Here is a 19,745-nt window from a genome sequence, read left to right as displayed (position 1 = left end):
AATTATTTTGGTCGCATGCTAAATTGCTTTATCAACTGCTATGTATATGTAGTAGTAAATCACGTTTCATGAAACAAATGGTTGAAGGTGCATATTTCTTATTAACAGGTGTGTCCTGATGACTAAATTCATCAATTTTATTCTGCATTTCAGTTCAAAGCCATATTCGAATTGAAAGAATCTTTGTTAGAGAACTGTCATGTCATTGCTTCATCTCATCACAGTATTGTTATGTGTACACCCAAACGATACAGCTGATGCAAAAAATGCATTAAGCTAATAATGTTATGTACATGCACGAATCACGAGCCGCCAGTCGGTTAGCTGATGATTGCTGATAAGTTCGTGTTAAACTTTTGTATGCTATTTCCGGTAACCCGATATTCTTTCCGGCCAGAACCGATAATCTCAAATTTACAACAATAAAAACAATAAAAAAGGTATTTTGTATTTATGTATTATATCAATTATGACGCAGAAAATGCATATATGCATGGAAAACATTATATACTCGTGTTTTGAATATGCATCAGTATGTTTACAATCGTGACATAGCGCTAAAGATACTATACAGCAAAATTATCTGGTCTTACCCCTTTTCAAAAAAATCCTGATCTTATGAATGCATTCGATAAGCACAAGCGTATTGACCATACTTCATGTTTAATTGTTGTGTGTTCGACGTGGTACCCAGGTACCTTTTTAGGTTTCATTTGATGAAATTCCCATGTTTTATCCATAGTTGGAAATTGAAACTTTGTGACATTTTAGAACTTCACTAGCTTTTGGATTAATAATATTGTAGATAAAATAAGGGTGGGAGGGAGGAGGGGCTCCTGATTTTTTTACTACGTAACAAGCCGACGAGGGTACCCGGATACCCACAAAACTGAAATGCCAATAACTAAGGCAATTTCCAACCGATTTCGACACTTTTGGATGTTTTGGAACCATCCACTTTTAGATTTGGTAAAAATGATACGGGTTTATTCCTTCAGTTCCCGCGAACCCGGATTTCCGTAAATATGGTCCAGTGCTGAGATGCTTTTTATGAATTTCAATGAAGTTCTGGCAATATGGGTATCAAAATTCTTGGAATTGCTCCAGCAGGCTGTATTTTGTAGTTTTGAAACCATTTGGTGATTTGACCTCGGCATGGACATTCCGGAACAGGTTCCTGTGGGGCCATGAGTGGCCCCATTGAGGTCGATTTGCCATATGATCCAATAAACAATAAATAACAGACTTCCGATACAATTTGAACAGTTTTGATACTCATATTGCTAAGATATTTTTAAAATTTACCAATCATACCCTAGTACTGGAGCATTATTCCGAAACATCCGGATCACCATAAACCAGATACATTCATTCGGTTCAGTTTAACAGAATCAAAAAGTGGACGAGTTTCTGAATCCAAAACATCTAAAAGTGTTCAAATCGGTTAAATAAAGCCATAGTTTTGAGCATTTCAATTTCCGGTTCCCTGGTACTCTTGGCCTGTTAAAGCTGTTTTTTGTTGGACATACAACGGTTAAACTACGCAAATTAAAGGCAACTACAAAATATTATTTGAAGTGATTTATGACAGTACAATTCTGGCAATTCATTTTTTGAATTTTTCATGGAAGGGTATATAGCGCCATCTACATAGGTACATTTTGGTTTAGAGCAGTTGTTGTAGATCAAAATCAAAGTCGTCGAAAAATTTCTAAACTTTACGTGAGGTCTCCAAATTGGTAAGATGCATACTGAGAGTACTAAAGATTTTTCTTGTCGAACGTAGCTTCCTTCCTCATCGTGCGTCAGAGCAGTCTAGGATTTTACTACTCGGGAGAAGGTTAGCAGGTCCTACTCGCATTTTGTTAAAAGTCAAATTTGGAGGTTGATGAATAAACTGAAAACATCTGTTTTCGGGGTTTTCAAGAACAAAACTTAAATGGCAAAAAAGTTTCATTAAATAATATTGTGACCATCTAATGCCGTGTTGCGTTGCTTTTTATAAGTGATAATTTTTATGAAGTGATTTTTATCAAATCTATTCGTTTCACCTAGCTCTCCGAAGAACGGTCGAGTCATTCTAGGTGCAATGTACTAATATCTAACATCTATATTTTTATTTCTCTAAACATAATGTTCTTTTTGTGAAAACACTAGTACAATTTGACGCACTTCCCATCTCCAGAATATTTTCCGGGTATTAAGCGCTAGCGCCACCCTAGCGTGCTTCCGGTACAAGGTGATTCAAAGTTAGTCCAATCTAATGCTCGACTATTCCACATAACTGCTTCTAATCCTAGTCTTATTAATAATTAAAAGCGTGACTGGTTTCCAGAACACGCTTTTCTCTACTCGGTCACAAAATGGGTGGCGTGTGTGGTCAAGCAAACCTGTAATCTTAACCCCGTTGTTGTTACATTTCGTACATATTACATAAATATAAGATTGAAAACTGAAACTCAAACACTTGTTCCATTTTACCACAGTAGGTTGATTTGTAAGATGCTATTTCGCCACGTTTCGGTAATACTGTGTTGTAAAATTGATTACGCTGAAATTGCATGAGAATCTTTTCCTTCGGTTTACGTACATTTCGCCAAACTGACATCATACTTCTCGGTTCTTTGTTGGCTTTGTTGGTCGAAGGCATGCCGTTTCTTTATAGATTTATGTGTAGGTGTTCTCGGAAATATTATATTTTATTCTCGAAGATCACGAAAACCGTTTCACTAGGCGGAGTGGCAATGTATAGCTGAAAGGCTTTGCGTGTTGGCTTATTACAGTAATGTCGCCACACGCTGTAACATTTATATAGTTACCGTGAAGCCGAGAAATCCGGCTACCTAAAGCATTGCCTAGCATCAATTGCACGCACAAAATAGTACAATGTTGTCAAAGTGGCCGGGTTTCAATACCGGTTGAACTTTTAGTAGACACTGTATCTGCGTTCCTGTAGTTTCGAATCCTGAACATCATGAAATAACTAAATATCCTACCAATACCGTAAAGTTTTCTATCTCTCATCATTTATAATTGGAAAGTGCACATTATCGAAATTTGAGACACATAAAAGAAATCGCCGCAAGTCTTCAAAAAAGATTTATGAAAAAGTTTTCCGAACACTCCATCGCTGGCAATAATCAACTTGATGCAGAAAAATGTACTAGTATATGTAATTTATTTTCATGTTTGCTAGAAATAAAGAATCGATTAATTTGTTTTTAATTCAGGTGTTGAAGGATTGATTTTATTTTCGACAATCCTTAGTTTTTTCCCACCTACACCATCGATCATTTTATTACTTTGTAAATCACAACAATGACTATAATTATTACTAAAAGATCAATGAAGCGTGTGCTGTTCTAATTCTACAGCTCGTTGAATGCTACATTTTTTTTATTGCTCTAAACGTCATTGTTCAATATTCGCTACCGTGCGCCTTGTCTGACTATGCTTTTAACTACATATTTTCAATGTGTGGGCAATCTTTCGTATATTTTCAAATGAATGCAATTAAAGAAGGTACTTTTTACGATTATCACTTTCAGTTACAGGAAGCACTACTATATAGTTTTCACGAGGACTGTTTTAGTTTTGCATCCTTATTTTCACTTTATCTGAGGCGATGTTCGCATCAAACAGAAACTTCATCTCTTCGAAAGTTCTTGTATCAGTTCCATTTATTCGAACTGCCTCCAATACTCATCGAAGGCAAACAAGTCAGACGAGATTAATTGAATGCTAATGAACTTCTGCTTCTCGTCGGGGTGGAACTGCAGCTTTCGAAAAGTAGTCTTCCACTGGTTGCTTCTTGCACATAAACACCGGAACTAAAGCTCGAACGAGCAAAAGAAAATAACAACAGGGCAGCGTACGGTACTCAGACCCTGCCTCACGATCCATTCTCGGTGGGACTGAAGAAATTGCACAGTTCTTCGCACCGATAGAGTAAACATTTTTTTCGTGTGTGCAAACTTTCAAGTTTGGTGTTAGCTTTATCGAAGAGGGTGGCTCACAATTATTACTTCTTGGAATGTATACAAAGTTTGAGGAGAATCGTTTGAGTCTAATGTTATAATCAAAAATTTTCCAATTACTCTGAAAGTTTTACATGTCTTAGGAACTCCATAAGGAAGATTTTTTTAACTTCCTGGAAAATTAGACACCTTAATTTCAACGATAAAAATACAAAAAATAGCGTATTCGTTTAACATGCGCTGATTGGTTCCCCCATGACCATCACCTCCTCTTAGTTACTCTTGGGTCGAGACCATGCCTTTGGGACTGACCACAGTCGCGCTAAGTAGCAATTGTTCGCCTAACGGATTCGAGTTTATGGGCCACATCGGTTAGGCGCGTCATATGTGAGTACGTTTCTTTCCATCATCCTCGCCGTCGTCGTCGTGGAACGTAAGGTTTTGGATTAACTTGGAATTTTGGATAATTGGCGGTGATATATCTTCAATGTGCAGTGAGAGAAGGTGAAAGAAATGAGGATGACTTACGAGGAAAAAGGTTGCTTCAATTGATTTAATTATAAATTTGTTGTCAGTGTTCTGAGAATGCTTTAGTTTGACAACTGTTGGCCAGTTGTGTGAATGAAACGAGACTTATCAATTTGCACATCCGACAAATTATCGGATAGTCGCCAAGTTAGATTTATCCTATCTATGAAGTCAATATTCAACCAGCTCGATATATAAGACCGAAACATGGAATAACGCTCTTCGTATTAGTCAAAACAACACCCGGCATTGTATTGAATGAAGATAAAACTCAAATTCGACCTAGAATCGATCCTTGGTGCTAGCACATCAATTAGCATCGGCATAATCAGACATGAATATTGTAAGGGTGTTTGAAGTTACCCTCGTCTTTTTCAATGTTAAATGTTTATTATGTTATCATGAGGAGGTTCAAGTGACGCTGTTTGAGCTAATTTTGACGTTATCATTTATACTGCGCATCCATTAGGTGTCGACCATGCGAAGTTGAACGCTGAAATATCATACCCTTCGTAAACCAGTCTAAATTATCATAATGCAAATAAAAGCAATTACTTTCATAGCTTGAAGCGCTTTTAACTGTGGATAGAAAAGTCGCTGTCGCATTTCCTTCGTATCTCTGAAAACGTCTCTTCCGTGCTGTAGTGGATTACCGTGCCCAGTAGCGTGATTAATTTTAGCACGGGACGAAACGATTATACAGAATAAACGCCTAATATGGCAACAAAATTATCTGGAATCATGTTCAGAGCTTCAGTTTTGTAACCACGATGAGCGTCTTGACAAAAGCTGTATAAATTTTTCCATTTTGTAGATATGCGACAAAGAATTCATTTTATCGGTACATATCGCACACTATGCTTTGCACAGATAGGCAATTTGTCAAGAACTCACAACCAACCAATCAGCCTTCATACAGCAGCATTAACAACATTATCAGCCTCAGCAAGAGTAACAACTACACCTGAAGGCTTTCAATATCAAAATGTTTTTCTTATTTTTCCTTTCGTGCTGCTTTGAAATTCCATTTATTCAAGCATAAGACTCACTCGGGGGTTTTACTTGGTGTTCTTTTTTCCTGCGGTAACCCGTTCGTGGAACTGACGATTTGTGCTGTTTCCACTAAGCAGGTATATAGAGTTTGATGAGTAATGTGCTCCAACAACAAACTTTCAACTCTCGATTCTTTTCCGTGCCTCACTAATTACTTGCGGGTGGAACATATTAGCACAGGCCTATGGCGCCTTTCATTATCCAATCTCATCTTGGCTTATCTATGCCGCGACATACAGAAATAGAACTTTTGGGAACCTTAACACAAGTCTCAGTCGGTACACATAAATCTTTAGACCTGGCTACAGTTGGCCCTCCCATAACCGCCTAGGTATGTACACATTAAAAGGTAAATTAACCACACTAAGCTTTATGTTTGGTTTCATTATTTAAACACGCACACACGTCGCATATATTCACACAACCGCACAGGTATTTCCTTGCAGAAAGATAATGCAGGACATGTTTTATTTAAATTGAGCATATTTTCACCTCTTTGTTTGTGCTGCATTTGTACAGGTGTAGAGCTGGAGCCGAAAAAATAGAAAATGCACACACTTCGTCTCCTTCCTAACGTGTCTTCTAATAGATGAAAATTCTGCTTGTCACAGTAAATGTGCTTGACTGTTTTGCAAACACGCTGAAACACCACCGACGTAAAAAGCTGGCGATGTAAGGTTAGTCGCTTTAGATCTGTCTGTTTTTATTTCAGGCTTTTCCAGCGCCTTGAAAGTGGTTATTCAAAGTACAAAATTCGACCACCAGCAGATTGTTGAAATATGTAAATAAATGCGAAACAGTTTGACACCGAATTTTGTAAATCTTTTCACGATATCCAATAATAATGGAGACAAAATAACACAGGACCAGCAAAGCGGCTGCTACACAAAAAATTGCAATCGACGAGAACTTTTCTGTATTCCTACTACTCTAATGAAGCGGTTCTGCTCAACTGTTGCTTACGTTCTACGTCCAGCTACGCGACCTGTCTGCCGTTGCCTGTTGCACACATTGCTTTCTCGTATACACCTACACCGCTATGCTCAATTCAAACGCTCCAGCAGGGTTTCGCTGTTGACGATATGGCCCAAATGTGGATATTGGTTACCAGCTCTAGCTGGATCTGCCGTTTTGGTAGATCGTTTAACTTGGGCTGGAAGGCTGATGCGGGAGCTTTTTTCCCTCTGTATACACACTCATATCAGTGTCGGTTTGCTTTCGATACCGTAAAAGCTTCACTAGTCTGTGTGGTTTAAAAATTGGAAAGGTAACACCAAACCTCCTCCGATAACACAGGTTCTCACGCGCGGGCCCAACGTCAGTCAGCCAGTCAGCGAAGAGTGAGAGAACACGGCATGCTTTCTGTCGAACAGTGGTAAACAAAGCTGTGTTTGTGAGGTCGACATTGCATGCTGGCTGTTGCTTCTGCCGATGGTTTCCTGTATTTGAAGCATGTTACTAACCTTATTTTACACCTAAATAGATCTATTTGATCCAATCGACCCGAGTAGAAAGCGGTAGTTTTTCTGGGAATATAAATACTTCTTATCATACGGCGAACAACCATTTAGGTTAAAGGTGGCATAAAATAGGCCGACCGAGTACCTCGCAAAACTGAGATTCTCGTAACTATGATCTAATCAATTTGAATTCTCTTTAGTATTTTGGATTCTCTTTTCTCACCCTGTTTTCACCGGTTGAGCTAACCTTTCTTCAAAAAATCTTGAATTCGGGGCATGTCTCAGTACTTGAGATACTATTTGTGGGTGTTAAAATTTATAAACAGCTCTGGAGCTCTGATTTATCCTGCAACCAGATGAGATCATCCGATTTTGAATTTCTTCCTTAATCCATAAAACAGCGCCCAATTCGGCTAGAATTTTCCATGGTTATGTTCATGCCGTTTTTGACAGGTTAAAATTTATTGAGGTTTTAGAAAATCTAGTGCACTACTCTTATGACTCCACTTATTACATTCGACAAAGTTATGTTGAGTGATGTTCTGTAGTGTCAGAAGTTAGACGTTTACAGCTATATGGCATTAAAATTTTATTTATTGAAAAAGTACCGGAGTTCCCATTCGGATGTACATATAACGGTTATATAAACAAACATACCCCAGCAAGCGTTATTGATTGGCTTTGAAGCACACTCGAAGATTTTTTTGACACACGGCGTAAATAAAATATACGAAAAATCATACACAACTGAATCTATAGCTCACGGGTTTTGAACCGGGGTCGAATTCACCCCCAGGGGTAAATTTAACTATTGTAGGGGGTGACTTGGGGATATTTGATTAGAAATTAGTGTAAATTTGTTGCATGGGAGAAAGGAGTCAATTTTGGGTAACTTTTGCGTTACGTAGGTTATGAATGGTGGTGCCCAATCCAATTGGAAATGAATATAAATTATACCATATGTTGTTCAGATTGTCGAGTTAGCATAGTATCTTGGAAACAAAGCCTAGTAGTATTGAAATATTGCAGAATTTTTGGAAGAAATGTAGCATATCATATTATTGTACAATAAACATTAAAAACACAACCAAACTTCTGCAAACATAGTCAAAAACATCTTACATGAGTCGTGCTGCATCCGCTTGGCGCACGTTTTCATCCCGGTTGAGTACGTTCAGAATGATCTGACGCTCATGGTCCGTAAGATTTTCCAGCATCTGAGAAGCGGCCACGTCTTCAACGGAGCTGGACCGATCGCCACCAAGAGCGTACGTGTTGTTATTGGTCTGCATTTCGGCTAGTGGTCGCGAGCTACTTGCGCTAACGTTACTAGTATTACTGCCATTGCTGGTTTGCGGAGTCGGCGGTAAACGAGCTCGACCACTTGCCATGTCGTCGGCCACTATGCGGCTAATGAGAGCTGGAAAACACCATTAATTGAAATTGATATAATTAATTATAGTACCATGGATGAGTCCTGTGGGATAGGGTTAAAATTAAATTTATGGCAGAACAGAGTGCTTGCAAAGATTTCCACAGGAGCGGAAATCATCAATTTCCGCTGCACTTTCCTCGAATAGCAGCAGCAATCAGGGGGATTCTAACCAATGCATCAATGCATATCCGTATAGCGATATGGGATCAATACTGTCTTTTCCATTTCATTTTGTTCCAAGTCTCTCGTCAAGAGTGCTCGTTGCTGATTTAATAGTGTCGAATCAAACCCTCTGCTGCGCATATTGAAAAGTTGTGAACATCATTTTCATTGATTGAAAGATACATTTATATGCTGCAGACATAACTATGTGATCAAAGCGATACAACATGTGACATGTAAAATTTCAGGGTTGAACTGCTTTGCCAAGTTTAAATTGATGAGGGAAGTTATCAACTAACGGTAATGTCTAGTGTACATTGCCATATGTTGATCCTACGAGATTGAACATTTATCATCGTCCATTTCAATGCGATTCCATCATATTTCGATGAATGAGTACAATTGATAACAAGTGGAATAAATGTTTAAAGTTTACAAATTTTGCTCTCAAATGCAAATGCTGTTTACCGCTGAATGTAGTGCAGAACTTGGTAATATTTAAGATTGGTAATAATACTAACATGTTTAAGCTGAACAATGCTTTTATTCATTCATCAGTCCATTATTTCTGATTAAAAATGTATAGATTAAATACTTGAAGAACACATTATTTTATTCTGGGTACTTGAACAAAAATGCGATTTACGAGACGAACCATTTTTAAATCAGTTTTTCTGCTATGTTCTTTCGAAAACACACAAAGGCAGTGCTAAAACACTTTTTTGACAAATAATCCTTATTTCAAAAATGTTCAACAAAGGCATCAGTAGAAGAGGCGCACTTCAACGTCTTTGTTAGTGAAGAAATCATCGTATTCACGAGAACAACACCATTACAAATTACAAAAAAAAGTTTCTAAAACGCTTCTTTGATAAAAGAATAAATATTGATTTCGTGCTCGGTGACCTAAAATTAATCTTGAAAATACGTTTTCTCGCAATTTAATTTATTTTTGTAAACTAGTGTAATTGAGCGTAGCATGTAGCAATCCTCGTAGTTACGGTTTTTATACGTGCCTTTCTTGATTTCTCTCAGGAAGTTTCTTTATTTCAAGTCTAATATCTAGAAACATTCTCCATCTACTTATTGCTTTGATTTATACGAAGATTTTTTTAAAAATATTGTACATTTTCTAATCCTGTGTGATGGATATCCTAACGACCGAGACGAATCTTCCCACCGAGGTCGGTCTGAAGAACGACTCACCTCCGGGAACTGCTGCTTATGGATTTTTTGTTTGGTATCTGACGGACAGTGCTTCTTTCGGACGAACAGTACTCGATAATAATTTTATTCATGATTATGATTTACAAAATAAAGCTGACATTATATAATTTAAGTGATTCTTTAGTTGTTGCTAGGAATTTATTAGTACCAACAGCACAGACCAAATTTAATGCTCCTATTATTGATGACAATCTTCAAAGTCTGATTCGCATGAACAATGTTCGAAGACGCCAATATCAACATTCTTGTGATACTGCTATGAAATTTATCAGGGACTAAAAAGACATTAATCATCGATTCGCACTCAAAATATATTCTAAACTTTCTGGAAATTTTCTAAGGTTCTTAAGAAACCTCAGAAACCAATTGCAGCTTTGAATAAAGGTGATACTTCCTACAAACTGGGGAAAAGTTCGAAAACTTGATAAGCTGTTTGAGAGTGTCCATAATTTTAATCTTAAAGTTAGGAGTCCTAATAACATCGTAGTCTAACAAAAAAACCACCATAAAAAATAATAAAACTCCAGGTTATGATGGAATTTTTAACTTTCTTTAAATCCTTTCTGAATTCGCTTTCAGACACTTGTCATTGTCAAAATATTCAACAAATGCTTTTAATTTTCCAATTTACGTGACGATTCAAAATGATCTAAACTAGCGTACCTTACAGGTTAATTATCACCATTGCAAATATGTTATGCTACGCAATAAAATTAGCACTCTAAGTCACTTTTCTGTGCTGCTATTGGCAGCATATCTGTTTCAGGTAAAAACTTTAGAGGGATTAGCAGTTGACTGAAGCAAAGCCAATAAGTATATATTTTCAAAGCAAATGAAGCCACGACCGAAAACCCTATTTTTTCGATTCTGTAGAACATCAACTAGAGGCGCTTGTTGGACTTTTTCGATTTTCCCCCGAAATAGTGCACTTTGAAAATACAGCGAAGAACCGATGTTATCAGCCCCGATTTTAGCTCTACCAGACGAACCATGTCAAATTCGAGTAAAGTGGTGCGCTAAGACAATTTCGCTAGATTTTCAGAGCAGCGTGCACTAGCGCGACTTCCGGAAGGTTAAGGAAAATGTATGCCATGGAATCAGAAAGGGTTATAAGGCGATGTTTAGGGAAAATAGAAGAATATTAGAATAGCTTCGGTTTATAAAAATGAATGAAAAAATAAGTCCCGATTTTGTCGAAATCCTCGAAGCCAAAAATAAACCAAGGGGCTGAAAAAAACCAGGTCTTCGCTGAGGTTTAAATGAGGTATTTGTTGCTATGTTATATTTATCAAATTTCGTCAGATTTGATAATAAATAAATTTTTAATAATAATGCGATGTTCTGTTAGAGCTTTCAAATCAAAATATGAGATTACATACATTACATGTTCTCAGCACTATGAAAAAATACGGTTCCGTTCCCATTTTCACTTTTTCTGAACAAATTTAGTTCTCTCTGCGAACCTTGCACTTTGCATCTATACTCAGAAATTCGTAGACATGCAGTTCAATCTAAGCAAATAATCGATTCCGAAGCAGTGCGTAACAGTGCAAACAGAGCATCAGTGTGGACTTTTCATCTTATAGTGAAAAGCAACACGACTTTTTGAATGAGGGTGGGGAAAAATAAAATGTTAAACTTTTTGTCTTGATTCTGACGCAAGCGTTCGAATTATGTAGGTACATAACCTGAGGGCAACGGGATAATGTCAACATGGGGTTTCCAGTATATTGAGTGGCTGGCAGGCAGATTTGCTTCCTTATTTCCATATTTGACACTGCGTTTTTTAGAGCTACTGTGGTACTTACTGTGTTTGTTCAATTTATTTCATCGCTACATACTAGGCCGGTCGAAAGTTTTAAGGGTTTTTGCAGTGAAACGATATGTTTATGGAGGTTTCAGCAATTGTATAAAAATTGCTGGTGAGTTTTTATTCGGTTTGGCTGAAGCTAATATTACTTTTGAAATAAAATTATCATACCGCGTGCAAAATATAAAAATTCCAACGTATAAGACGTTGACATTCAGTAGAAAAACAGCTAGTCTTAATATAAAAATAATACAGTAGTCTCAAGACTTGTGAAATGGTATTCTATATTTGTATGATTCTTTCAAACCAGCAACACAATATTTGTTTCAAATAACACCCCAAAAATAATTGTTTATAATTCTTTCATCATAACGCCAACGTCATCGCCTTTGTAAGGTTTGCCCCACGATATGAGTTATTGCTAGGTTAACTATATTTTATTTAACTCATCGGTATGATTGTGCTTTGGGAAAGCTCTGTAATTTTCATCTTGCAAATCCTCAACCTTTGTTTGTTTCCAAGGACCGCTTTTTATGGGAGGCAATTGCCTGTACACGTGCGCATTTTCTCTCATGTTTCCGTTGGTTTAGTCAAACGTTTTACAACCCTCTGCGAACTTATCTAACAGTCAACCAAGTTCTAATCGATAAATATTTCTCACCTTCACTATTACTCTCGGCAGTTTTCTCCTTTTTGTATTTCAACACCACAAGGCAATTAAGAGCGGTTGACGGCCGTAATCGTAGTTGATTTTTTCTGCTTCTATTTTCTGCACGCTTTATTTTCGAAAGGTGTTCCGAAAATAACCTCACTCTTCTCTATAGAACAGCTCTGGGGTGGTTTTCAGTAAATTTGTGGCTCCCACAGAGAGACTATGAACTATATGTATATATTTTAGCTTCTGCTGAAGGATAATGGCTATTCCTTTACACTCTCTCGAATAAGTTTGCTTCGATGTTATCCTTATTGGAAAAAGCACCATCACTTTAATACTCATAAGATATCTCTAATGATTTTTTTCGCATAATCTGCTATCGCCCTCGGTTATCGCGTTCAGGCCCTTTCCTGGGATGCTGATGATTGCAATATATTCTTCACTTGTGTATAGGCATGTCGAACTTATTTAATGTAATTGATCAATGAATATACTTTGCTTGAGAAACTTGTTGCTTATGCGTCATAAGATATGTGCACAGTATTAAAGGGCAACGAAACCTTCCCTGTTTCTTTTCACAGAAAACTACACTAACAATTTAACTCTATAGAGGTGCACGTTGCCGCACCTGACAATTTTATATTATTACAAAAACAGCTTTTGAAATGCGTTGCTCTTTTCACAAAAGTTGTTATTCTTCATTCAACTTTCTTTTGTTTGCGTATTCTTGCAATTCAATACTATGATTATGTTGCACTATTACGGAAAAGCTGACAAACAAATTTTGCACCGTTCTTGTACTGTGAACTGGCCTGTTTTGTATTTACAGTTATATTTAAACGCAACAGTAAAATTTCATCACTTGAACTGAACATACAAAAAGAATATTTTTCCTGCACAAATTTTCTTGATAACTTCAACAGAACAATGGATACATAGCGTTTGGTACGCAAAGAAAAACAGTTTTCAGCGTGACGGCAGATATCCAGGCACTGAACGAGTTCAGGTCCCGACGCAAACTTTTTACTGGATTTTGGTTTTAATACACACTGTTGCTCCTTCGAACGATGACTGTCTCTCGCACACAGCAAAAGGACTCCTCGGCAAAGCCAGACAGACAAGCAATTGTGGGAGAGCTGGGAGCGACGATTGTACCCCAATCGGTAACCAGTTGAATATTTAATGCTCAAGCTGCCGTATGGAGTAACGCGGTGTCCGGTCTGCAATGGTTTTACCGTCCTGAGACACCCACCCACTGCAACCCACCCTGCGCGGAAGTGCTTTAGTGTTCAGGTATCACACTCACACATTTGCACCGGAAAGGACGCTAAACGATTCGTGCGCGACTAAAACGAATCAACATACACATACTAACGATCCACGTGGGTGTGATGTTTTTGTCTCCTCAGCATCCCAGGACGTGCAAACGAGCATAGGCGATTCGTTCGGTGAAAATATCTGGGAGAGAGTTCAATACGTTTTTTGAAATCAGCCATTAGCTACAGGAGCATATGGTATCGGCACAAACGCGTGGCAGTCGTATAGAGGTTCGATTCAATGGAGTCGCTCGGTATTTTATGATTGAAGCAGTTAAATCTTTCTTTTATTCTAATTAGAATACAATTAATACGATTTTCCAAGATATTAGCATGAGCATTTACTTATGTTGGTCAATTCCTTTGAATTTTGGTCTCATAGAGTGCTGTTTAATATTAAATGCAAACATTTGTAAATTCCCAATGGAAACGAGTTCTCGAGAGGTGGAAACCTCGTCGGCGTAGCTTGTTATCGGCTAAGCCTACATCTTTTTCTTTTAGTATTTCACAATTTTCAGACTATTGTTTCTTAAAAAAGAAGCAATGCTGTTGATGCCAATTTATACACATTCCATCAATTAGAAGCAAAGTAATTATACTGAGGCTTCCTCCCTAATAGGGCCACAAATGGTCTTTAACCCTATGCATTTTCTTGGAAAAATAATAGGTTTTTTGCTTTTTCGAGAATGACATTTTAAATGAAATTAGCAATAAATTTAAATTCAAATTGAAATAATGGAAGAATTGAAAAAAATGCTAACAGTTTCATTAGACAAAATGGTTAGATTCCAGAAAACGTATAAACAGAAGTATTTCTCTTTAATAGGAATGCGACGAAATGAAGACTGCAGACCAATCTTGTTCTGCCATTTTACGCCCCAACCACGAAAATCGAAGACATATGCTGTATTGTTTGCCACAGTCAAATGAGAATCTATAATAGATTCTATTTGCTATTCTTCTTTCCAAGTCATGACATGCTTTACAGTATCAACTGGTCGGTTGGTGATGTAAATATATTCCTTTTGCCTGCCTGGGTATTTTTATCATCACTTGCTTACAAGCTTCGTTTCGATGAATTGGTTTCATTGCTGCCATGAACCGCAGATCCGGTCGTCATGATTTCTTTTTTGCAAGCAACAAACCAATACATTCTTGAACGACAAATGTTCCCACCTTTATATTTATTCATATGGAATCGGATGCAAAGTTGAATATACATTTTCACGCTCATTTGAAACTACTCAAAATTTTGGGCCCTCGTACACAATTTCATAAATTGGAGCAATCTGCCAACAAATGAGTTTGGAGTTCAGCAGATTTTATTCAACTGGGGCGTAACAGTTAGTTTTCAAGCTTTTAAGTGACAAAAATTCAATAAAATAAATATTCTCATGGAGTTGGACGTCATTTTAAACTTAAAAAAACTAAAATGTTAAACGCAGGAGATGTTCGGAAATCTAAAAGATTAGTTTATTAGTTTATCCGAATTGTGTTGTATTGAATAAACTTCATTTCGCTGATTAGCTGCTCCTGTTGTTATTGCGAGATACTGATATGTAAGCAACGGTAGTTGAGAGGTCTCGTTTACGTTTCCCAAACCTAATAATATATTATAGCCATTTCGGCTAAATGCTTTTGGGTTAGGCGGTGTTAAATTTACAAGCAAAAGTCCAACATACTCAACGGTGTCTGAAGTTGTCACCTGTACAACTAGATCTTGATTCCTATCATTCCTTTCTTATATTAATCTTGCTCACCCTCACACACAGACCTGCAGATAAAATATCGGAATATGCCAAACAATATTTTCATAAAGAGGTGAGCCCCACACACACTAACAGTAGCGTTATGGTTCACATTTTTTTTATGTGAAATTTGTGGAAATTAAAATATATTGCTTTAGGCTCATGGTATTGTACATGACATTTCAATATTTTGATTGTGATATGTATTTGTTTTTCTCTTTATCATATGCTTTTTGTTAAAGCATATACCTTGCATAAATTACATTAAAGAAGATATACCACCACACAGAAACTATTCGTCAGTATCATACCTTTTGCTTAGTGCTTGCTTGGGAAATGAGCTAGGAAAGAGACGTGCAGGGCGACGGGTGCACATTGTGTGATATTTTCTTTCTCTAATTGTGTCAAATGGGCAACTTTTACCTATTCATAATGTCGAAGTGAAAATTTTTTGTTGGCACCCAAAGTGCAAAGAAATTTTAGATACGTAAAGCACTGCGTTGCTGTAATCCCGAGCCCGTTTCTACGCAGCACATAGGAAAGTGAGACTAACTACGGAAGTCACTTGCTCAAAGGTCCAAAGAATCAGTGATTCGGCAACAAAAATGGGTGCATTAGCTAGCAGGCAGAATGCAGCCGTGGAAGAGGCAGACGTGATTGCCAATCATCAATACAAGTATCCTCCTCGTTCAGGTAAGCCAATAAAGCTGCCCTTTCTTGCAAATTTCCAAAATAGTTCTAGTAATTTTCCATATGTTTACTTTTTTAGGAAATTACTTTGGTACTCACTTCATAATGGGAGGCGAACGTTTCGATACACCTCAGCCAGAGGCATATCTATTCGGTGAGAATGCAGATCTTAACTTTCTTGGCTGTAAACCAACTCCCGTAAGTTAAAGTCTGCCAATGTACCCAAAATTTCGGAATCGACTAGTGTCATATTATTTTCAGTTCCCTTATCCACCTCCGCAAGCGACTGAACCAACAAAAACATTGAAAAGTTTGATCAACATACGCAAAGAATCCGTACGATTTGTAAAAGCTTCCGACTGTGCTGCCAAAATTCATGGTGATGGAAGCAAAGCTAGTGCATACAACATTGAGTTCGTTTTTGATGCCGACGCACGATGTGCTATCACGGTGTACTATTTCTGTATCGAAGACGTTGGGGGCACTGGTGTGAACTATATTCCGCGAGATTCATCTTTATCGTCCGAAACATTCCACTTCAAACGGGGAGTGAATCAGATATTTTCAGCTCCATCGCATATATTCAGCCCGGCACTCTTTTCCGAGGATGATCTTTCGTACAACTCCGAAAAGGATACATTCCCAATAGTCATACACTGTGTGGTAGAGGAAGGCAACGAGGATTGTCGTCAAAGTCACACCACCATCTGTGTGGTGGATCACCATACGGATGGCACTTATGCACTGCGAGCCCTGAAACAGAAGATTTTTGTTGACGGTTTATGTTACTTACTACAGGAGATCTACGGGATCGAAAATAAACTTATTAACAAATCGATTGGTGATGAAGACACCGATGATAATGGAAGCGAATGTGTAATCTGCATGTGTGACACTAGGGATACATTGATTCTACCCTGCAGGCATCTGTGCTTGTGCAATTCGTGCGCTGATTCATTACGATATCAGGCCAATAATTGTCCAATTTGTCGCGCGCCATTTCGCGCATTGCTTCAAATTCGTGCAGTACAGAAAAACTCCACTGGAACGAATGTGGCCACGGCTGCAAGCCCTCAGGATGTAAGTATTGTACCGTAACATAAGAAGTAATATAATATCATGTCAATTTTACAGACTACAGATAACATACCATCTGGATATATCCCGGTGTCCTTGATTGAAGCCCTCAATGGACCAATCAGTCTATCCAAACCGCAATCTAACGCGGATGCTACCACAATGGAGAGCACGAAGGAAAACACTAATCAGGTAATTTGAAGATTTTTGTCTATAACATATTGCTTATTGTAAAATAAAATTTTCGTCACACAAGACAACAGATAAACCGGAGTCTGGTAAAAATTCTACCAAGGAAGTAGAAACCAACGGCTCTCGCGAGAAACTGAACCAGACAGCGGTCGATTTCCGAATGTCGCTGCTATTGTCAAAAGAGGACGGAACTGTAGCCTGTGTCACAAAAGACCTGCTTACCAAACACTCACCTTTAATGCAACGGGCTCCAGTGAGCAAGGATAAGAATCCTCGCGAGAAAGGAAGCCTTCGAATCCAACCTAGCCAACAACAGGTCAAAGACGCTGCTGCACTCGACCGTGAAACGATGCAACTGGTAAACGAAAAGTCTCAACTGCCCAATCTTACCGAAATGGATGACGACAGCGAAGCGGAGAAATTGTCACCCCTGTTACAGAAAGCAGACGGCGCCGAGCAGAACTGTGATACGTACGAAAAAATGCCCAGAATTTTGCGAATGGAAGAAGAGGAAACCTTAAACTCGCGAAGTCAAAAATCGATCGCTGCACTGGCCTCTGCCGAGGATTCTGATTACTATACCCCGGAGGATCCGCACACCACAATTCTTAGTCCATTGAAAGGCGAAGAAAAATCAGACAGTACCATAAAGCTGTCGACACCCTTAACCGTACTAAAAGAAGCTTCACAAGGCTCTCTTCCTGACAGTCCAATCAGTGGCAACTCACACACATCTACGCGTAGCTCTGGCGATAGTTATTCATCCAGTTCCAGCACCCGACAATTGCTCTCGTCAGTAACGGCAAACGACACACCGACCCACGTTACTGTCAATGTTGATGCATCGCCCGATGGACTTGTAAAGCACGAGATCAAAATTGGTACCAACGCAAAAATTGATTGTATCGATAGCGATTAGGTTTTGGGTGCAAGCCAGAACAGCACTATTCGAACAAAAACGCATTTCTACTAAAAGTAATATAATTGACCGTATTTGTTACAGCAAGAATACCCCATTAACAAGTTTGCAGGTGAATTCATTTTAGACATTTGAGAATTTCTCCGGCATCGATTGGTATTACGCGTTAGTAAGTGTATCCACAAACAGCAAACGATTTATGTTTAAATTTTAACGTTAGGTTTTTATTTTTGAAATATCACTGAAACATTTATCAAATAAATTCGTTTTAACCAAATCATTTCAAACTGCAGATCAGTTATCCAATATCACCGTCCAAAGATGCTCGACACGGCATTAGTGAATGTTCTGCTGAGAATTCGACCAAATTTCTGAAAAACAATTTTTTTAATTATTTTGTACTAACTTATAACCTGAAACGCTTTTTCGCGTTGGACTTTACGAGAGTTTGTCGTCGAATCTTCCGATGAAAGGGTGCTGCTTGAAGGCAACTACTTAGTAGCAGCAGAAACGAGAGCCAAAGAAATAATCTTGAAAACATCATTTTCGCTTCAACACGGTGTTTTCGACGCAATGGTCTGTAATGAACTAGACCATTTGCGCCCATCGGAAATAAATAAGGCGAGGTTAAAGTTGTTTATCAGAATGAAGAGAAGGGCTATGACTACCCATGTGTGTGGTTGGCAAAACTAATTAAGGTTGTGCACTATTCTCAATTTTCACAATGGCGTAGAGATTCTCACCACCAAGTGCAATGGACGGTCGATCGAAAACATTCACACGGGGTGGTGGTCTTTGTTTCGATTTCCAATAGTTTTTTTTTCAAAATGTACTTTACAGTTTAGAAAATGAAACATAAATAGTCTGCAAAATTAACCTCATTTACACAGTGCATTTATGCTAAAGAAAGAAGAGGATGAAGTTAGTGTAGGTGAAATATTATCTATCATTTTCGTAGTAATGTGCGTCTATTTTGAAATATTAAGACACGCCACTCGATTTATATTCACACTGACTACTTTTGTGTGTCTGGGAAAAGCGGAAATTGAGAACGCGAACAAAAGCCTCAAATGCATTGTTTAAGGAGGGTTATATGTGTCGAATACACCTATAGATACCGTTTTTTAATTATATACCTATTCAATTTTAAGAGAGTAGGTCAACTGTCTTGTATGGTATTCAACTATCTTAGGATTGAAATCTTGTATGGCCAAATTGTTCGTTAAGGTAGAAAATAGTTATGAATGGTCAAATAGTTAAAGAACTTTGCACGTGAATGAAAAATAGATGAACTTCCAATTCCGTATAAATGTGAAATTTGGTTATAATGCGGTACACGGTACAATTTTGCTGGGCGACAGAAAAATAAAACTTTCCAACACTTTATAATTTATTCATTCCAGGGTAAAATTTATAATTCGTGAAATCAAACCAGAAGACTAAAATTTATACGGTTTTTTTTCAAAGTGCCAAAATAACCTAAAATTTCACTTCTG

The 19,745-nt window shown here is 37.9% G+C and overlaps 2 protein-coding genes across 2 annotated transcripts in view; one reads left to right on the top strand and one right to left on the bottom strand.

The window, feature by feature from the left end:
• LOC131693299 (uncharacterized) overlaps positions 1-13,380 on the bottom strand; it is a 29,245-nt gene extending 15,865 nt beyond the window's left edge. Inside the window, exons 1-2 of the mRNA XM_058981018.1 lie at positions 12,314-13,380; positions 8,141-8,438 (exon numbers count right to left, since the gene is read on the bottom strand). Of these exons, the coding sequence (XP_058837001.1) occupies positions 8,141-8,409 (269 nt within the window). The 5' untranslated portion in view covers positions 8,410-8,438; positions 12,314-13,380. The remainder of the gene's footprint in view (positions 1-8,140; positions 8,439-12,313) is intronic.
• Positions 13,381-15,693: 2,313 nt separating this feature from the next.
• LOC131676559 (probable E3 ubiquitin-protein ligase MGRN1) lies at positions 15,694-18,529 on the top strand. Its single transcript, XM_058955672.1, has 5 exons — positions 15,694-16,064; positions 16,141-16,259; positions 16,323-17,141; positions 17,196-17,330; positions 17,395-18,529. Exons 1-5 carry the CDS (start codon positions 15,977-15,979, stop codon positions 18,247-18,249), a joined length of 2,016 nt encoding a protein of 671 aa, XP_058811655.1. The 5' UTR covers positions 15,694-15,976; the 3' UTR covers positions 18,250-18,529.
• Positions 18,530-19,745: the final 1,216 nt, after the last annotated feature.

The sequence above is a fragment of the Topomyia yanbarensis genome, chromosome 1, assembly GCF_030247195.1.
Source record: "Topomyia yanbarensis strain Yona2022 chromosome 1, ASM3024719v1, whole genome shotgun sequence".
Classification (NCBI taxonomy): Eukaryota; Metazoa; Arthropoda; class Insecta; order Diptera; family Culicidae; genus Topomyia; species Topomyia yanbarensis.
The sequence above is the reverse complement of the archived record's forward strand: the minus strand, read 5'-3'. Positions and strand labels throughout refer to the sequence as shown.

Bases quoted from the DNA above. Each gene is read 5' to 3' on its own strand.
- LOC131676559 (XM_058955672.1), top strand. From the start codon at position 15,977: ATGGGTGCATTAGCTAGCAGGCAGAATGCAGCCGTGGAAGAGGCAGAC. The intron at 16,260-16,322 runs GTAAGTTAAAGT...TATTATTTTCAG, and splicing joins TTGGCTGTAAACCAACTCCC to TTCCCTTATCCACCTCCGCA. The intron at 17,142-17,195 runs GTAAGTATTGTA...TCAATTTTACAG, and splicing joins CGGCTGCAAGCCCTCAGGAT to ACTACAGATAACATACCATC.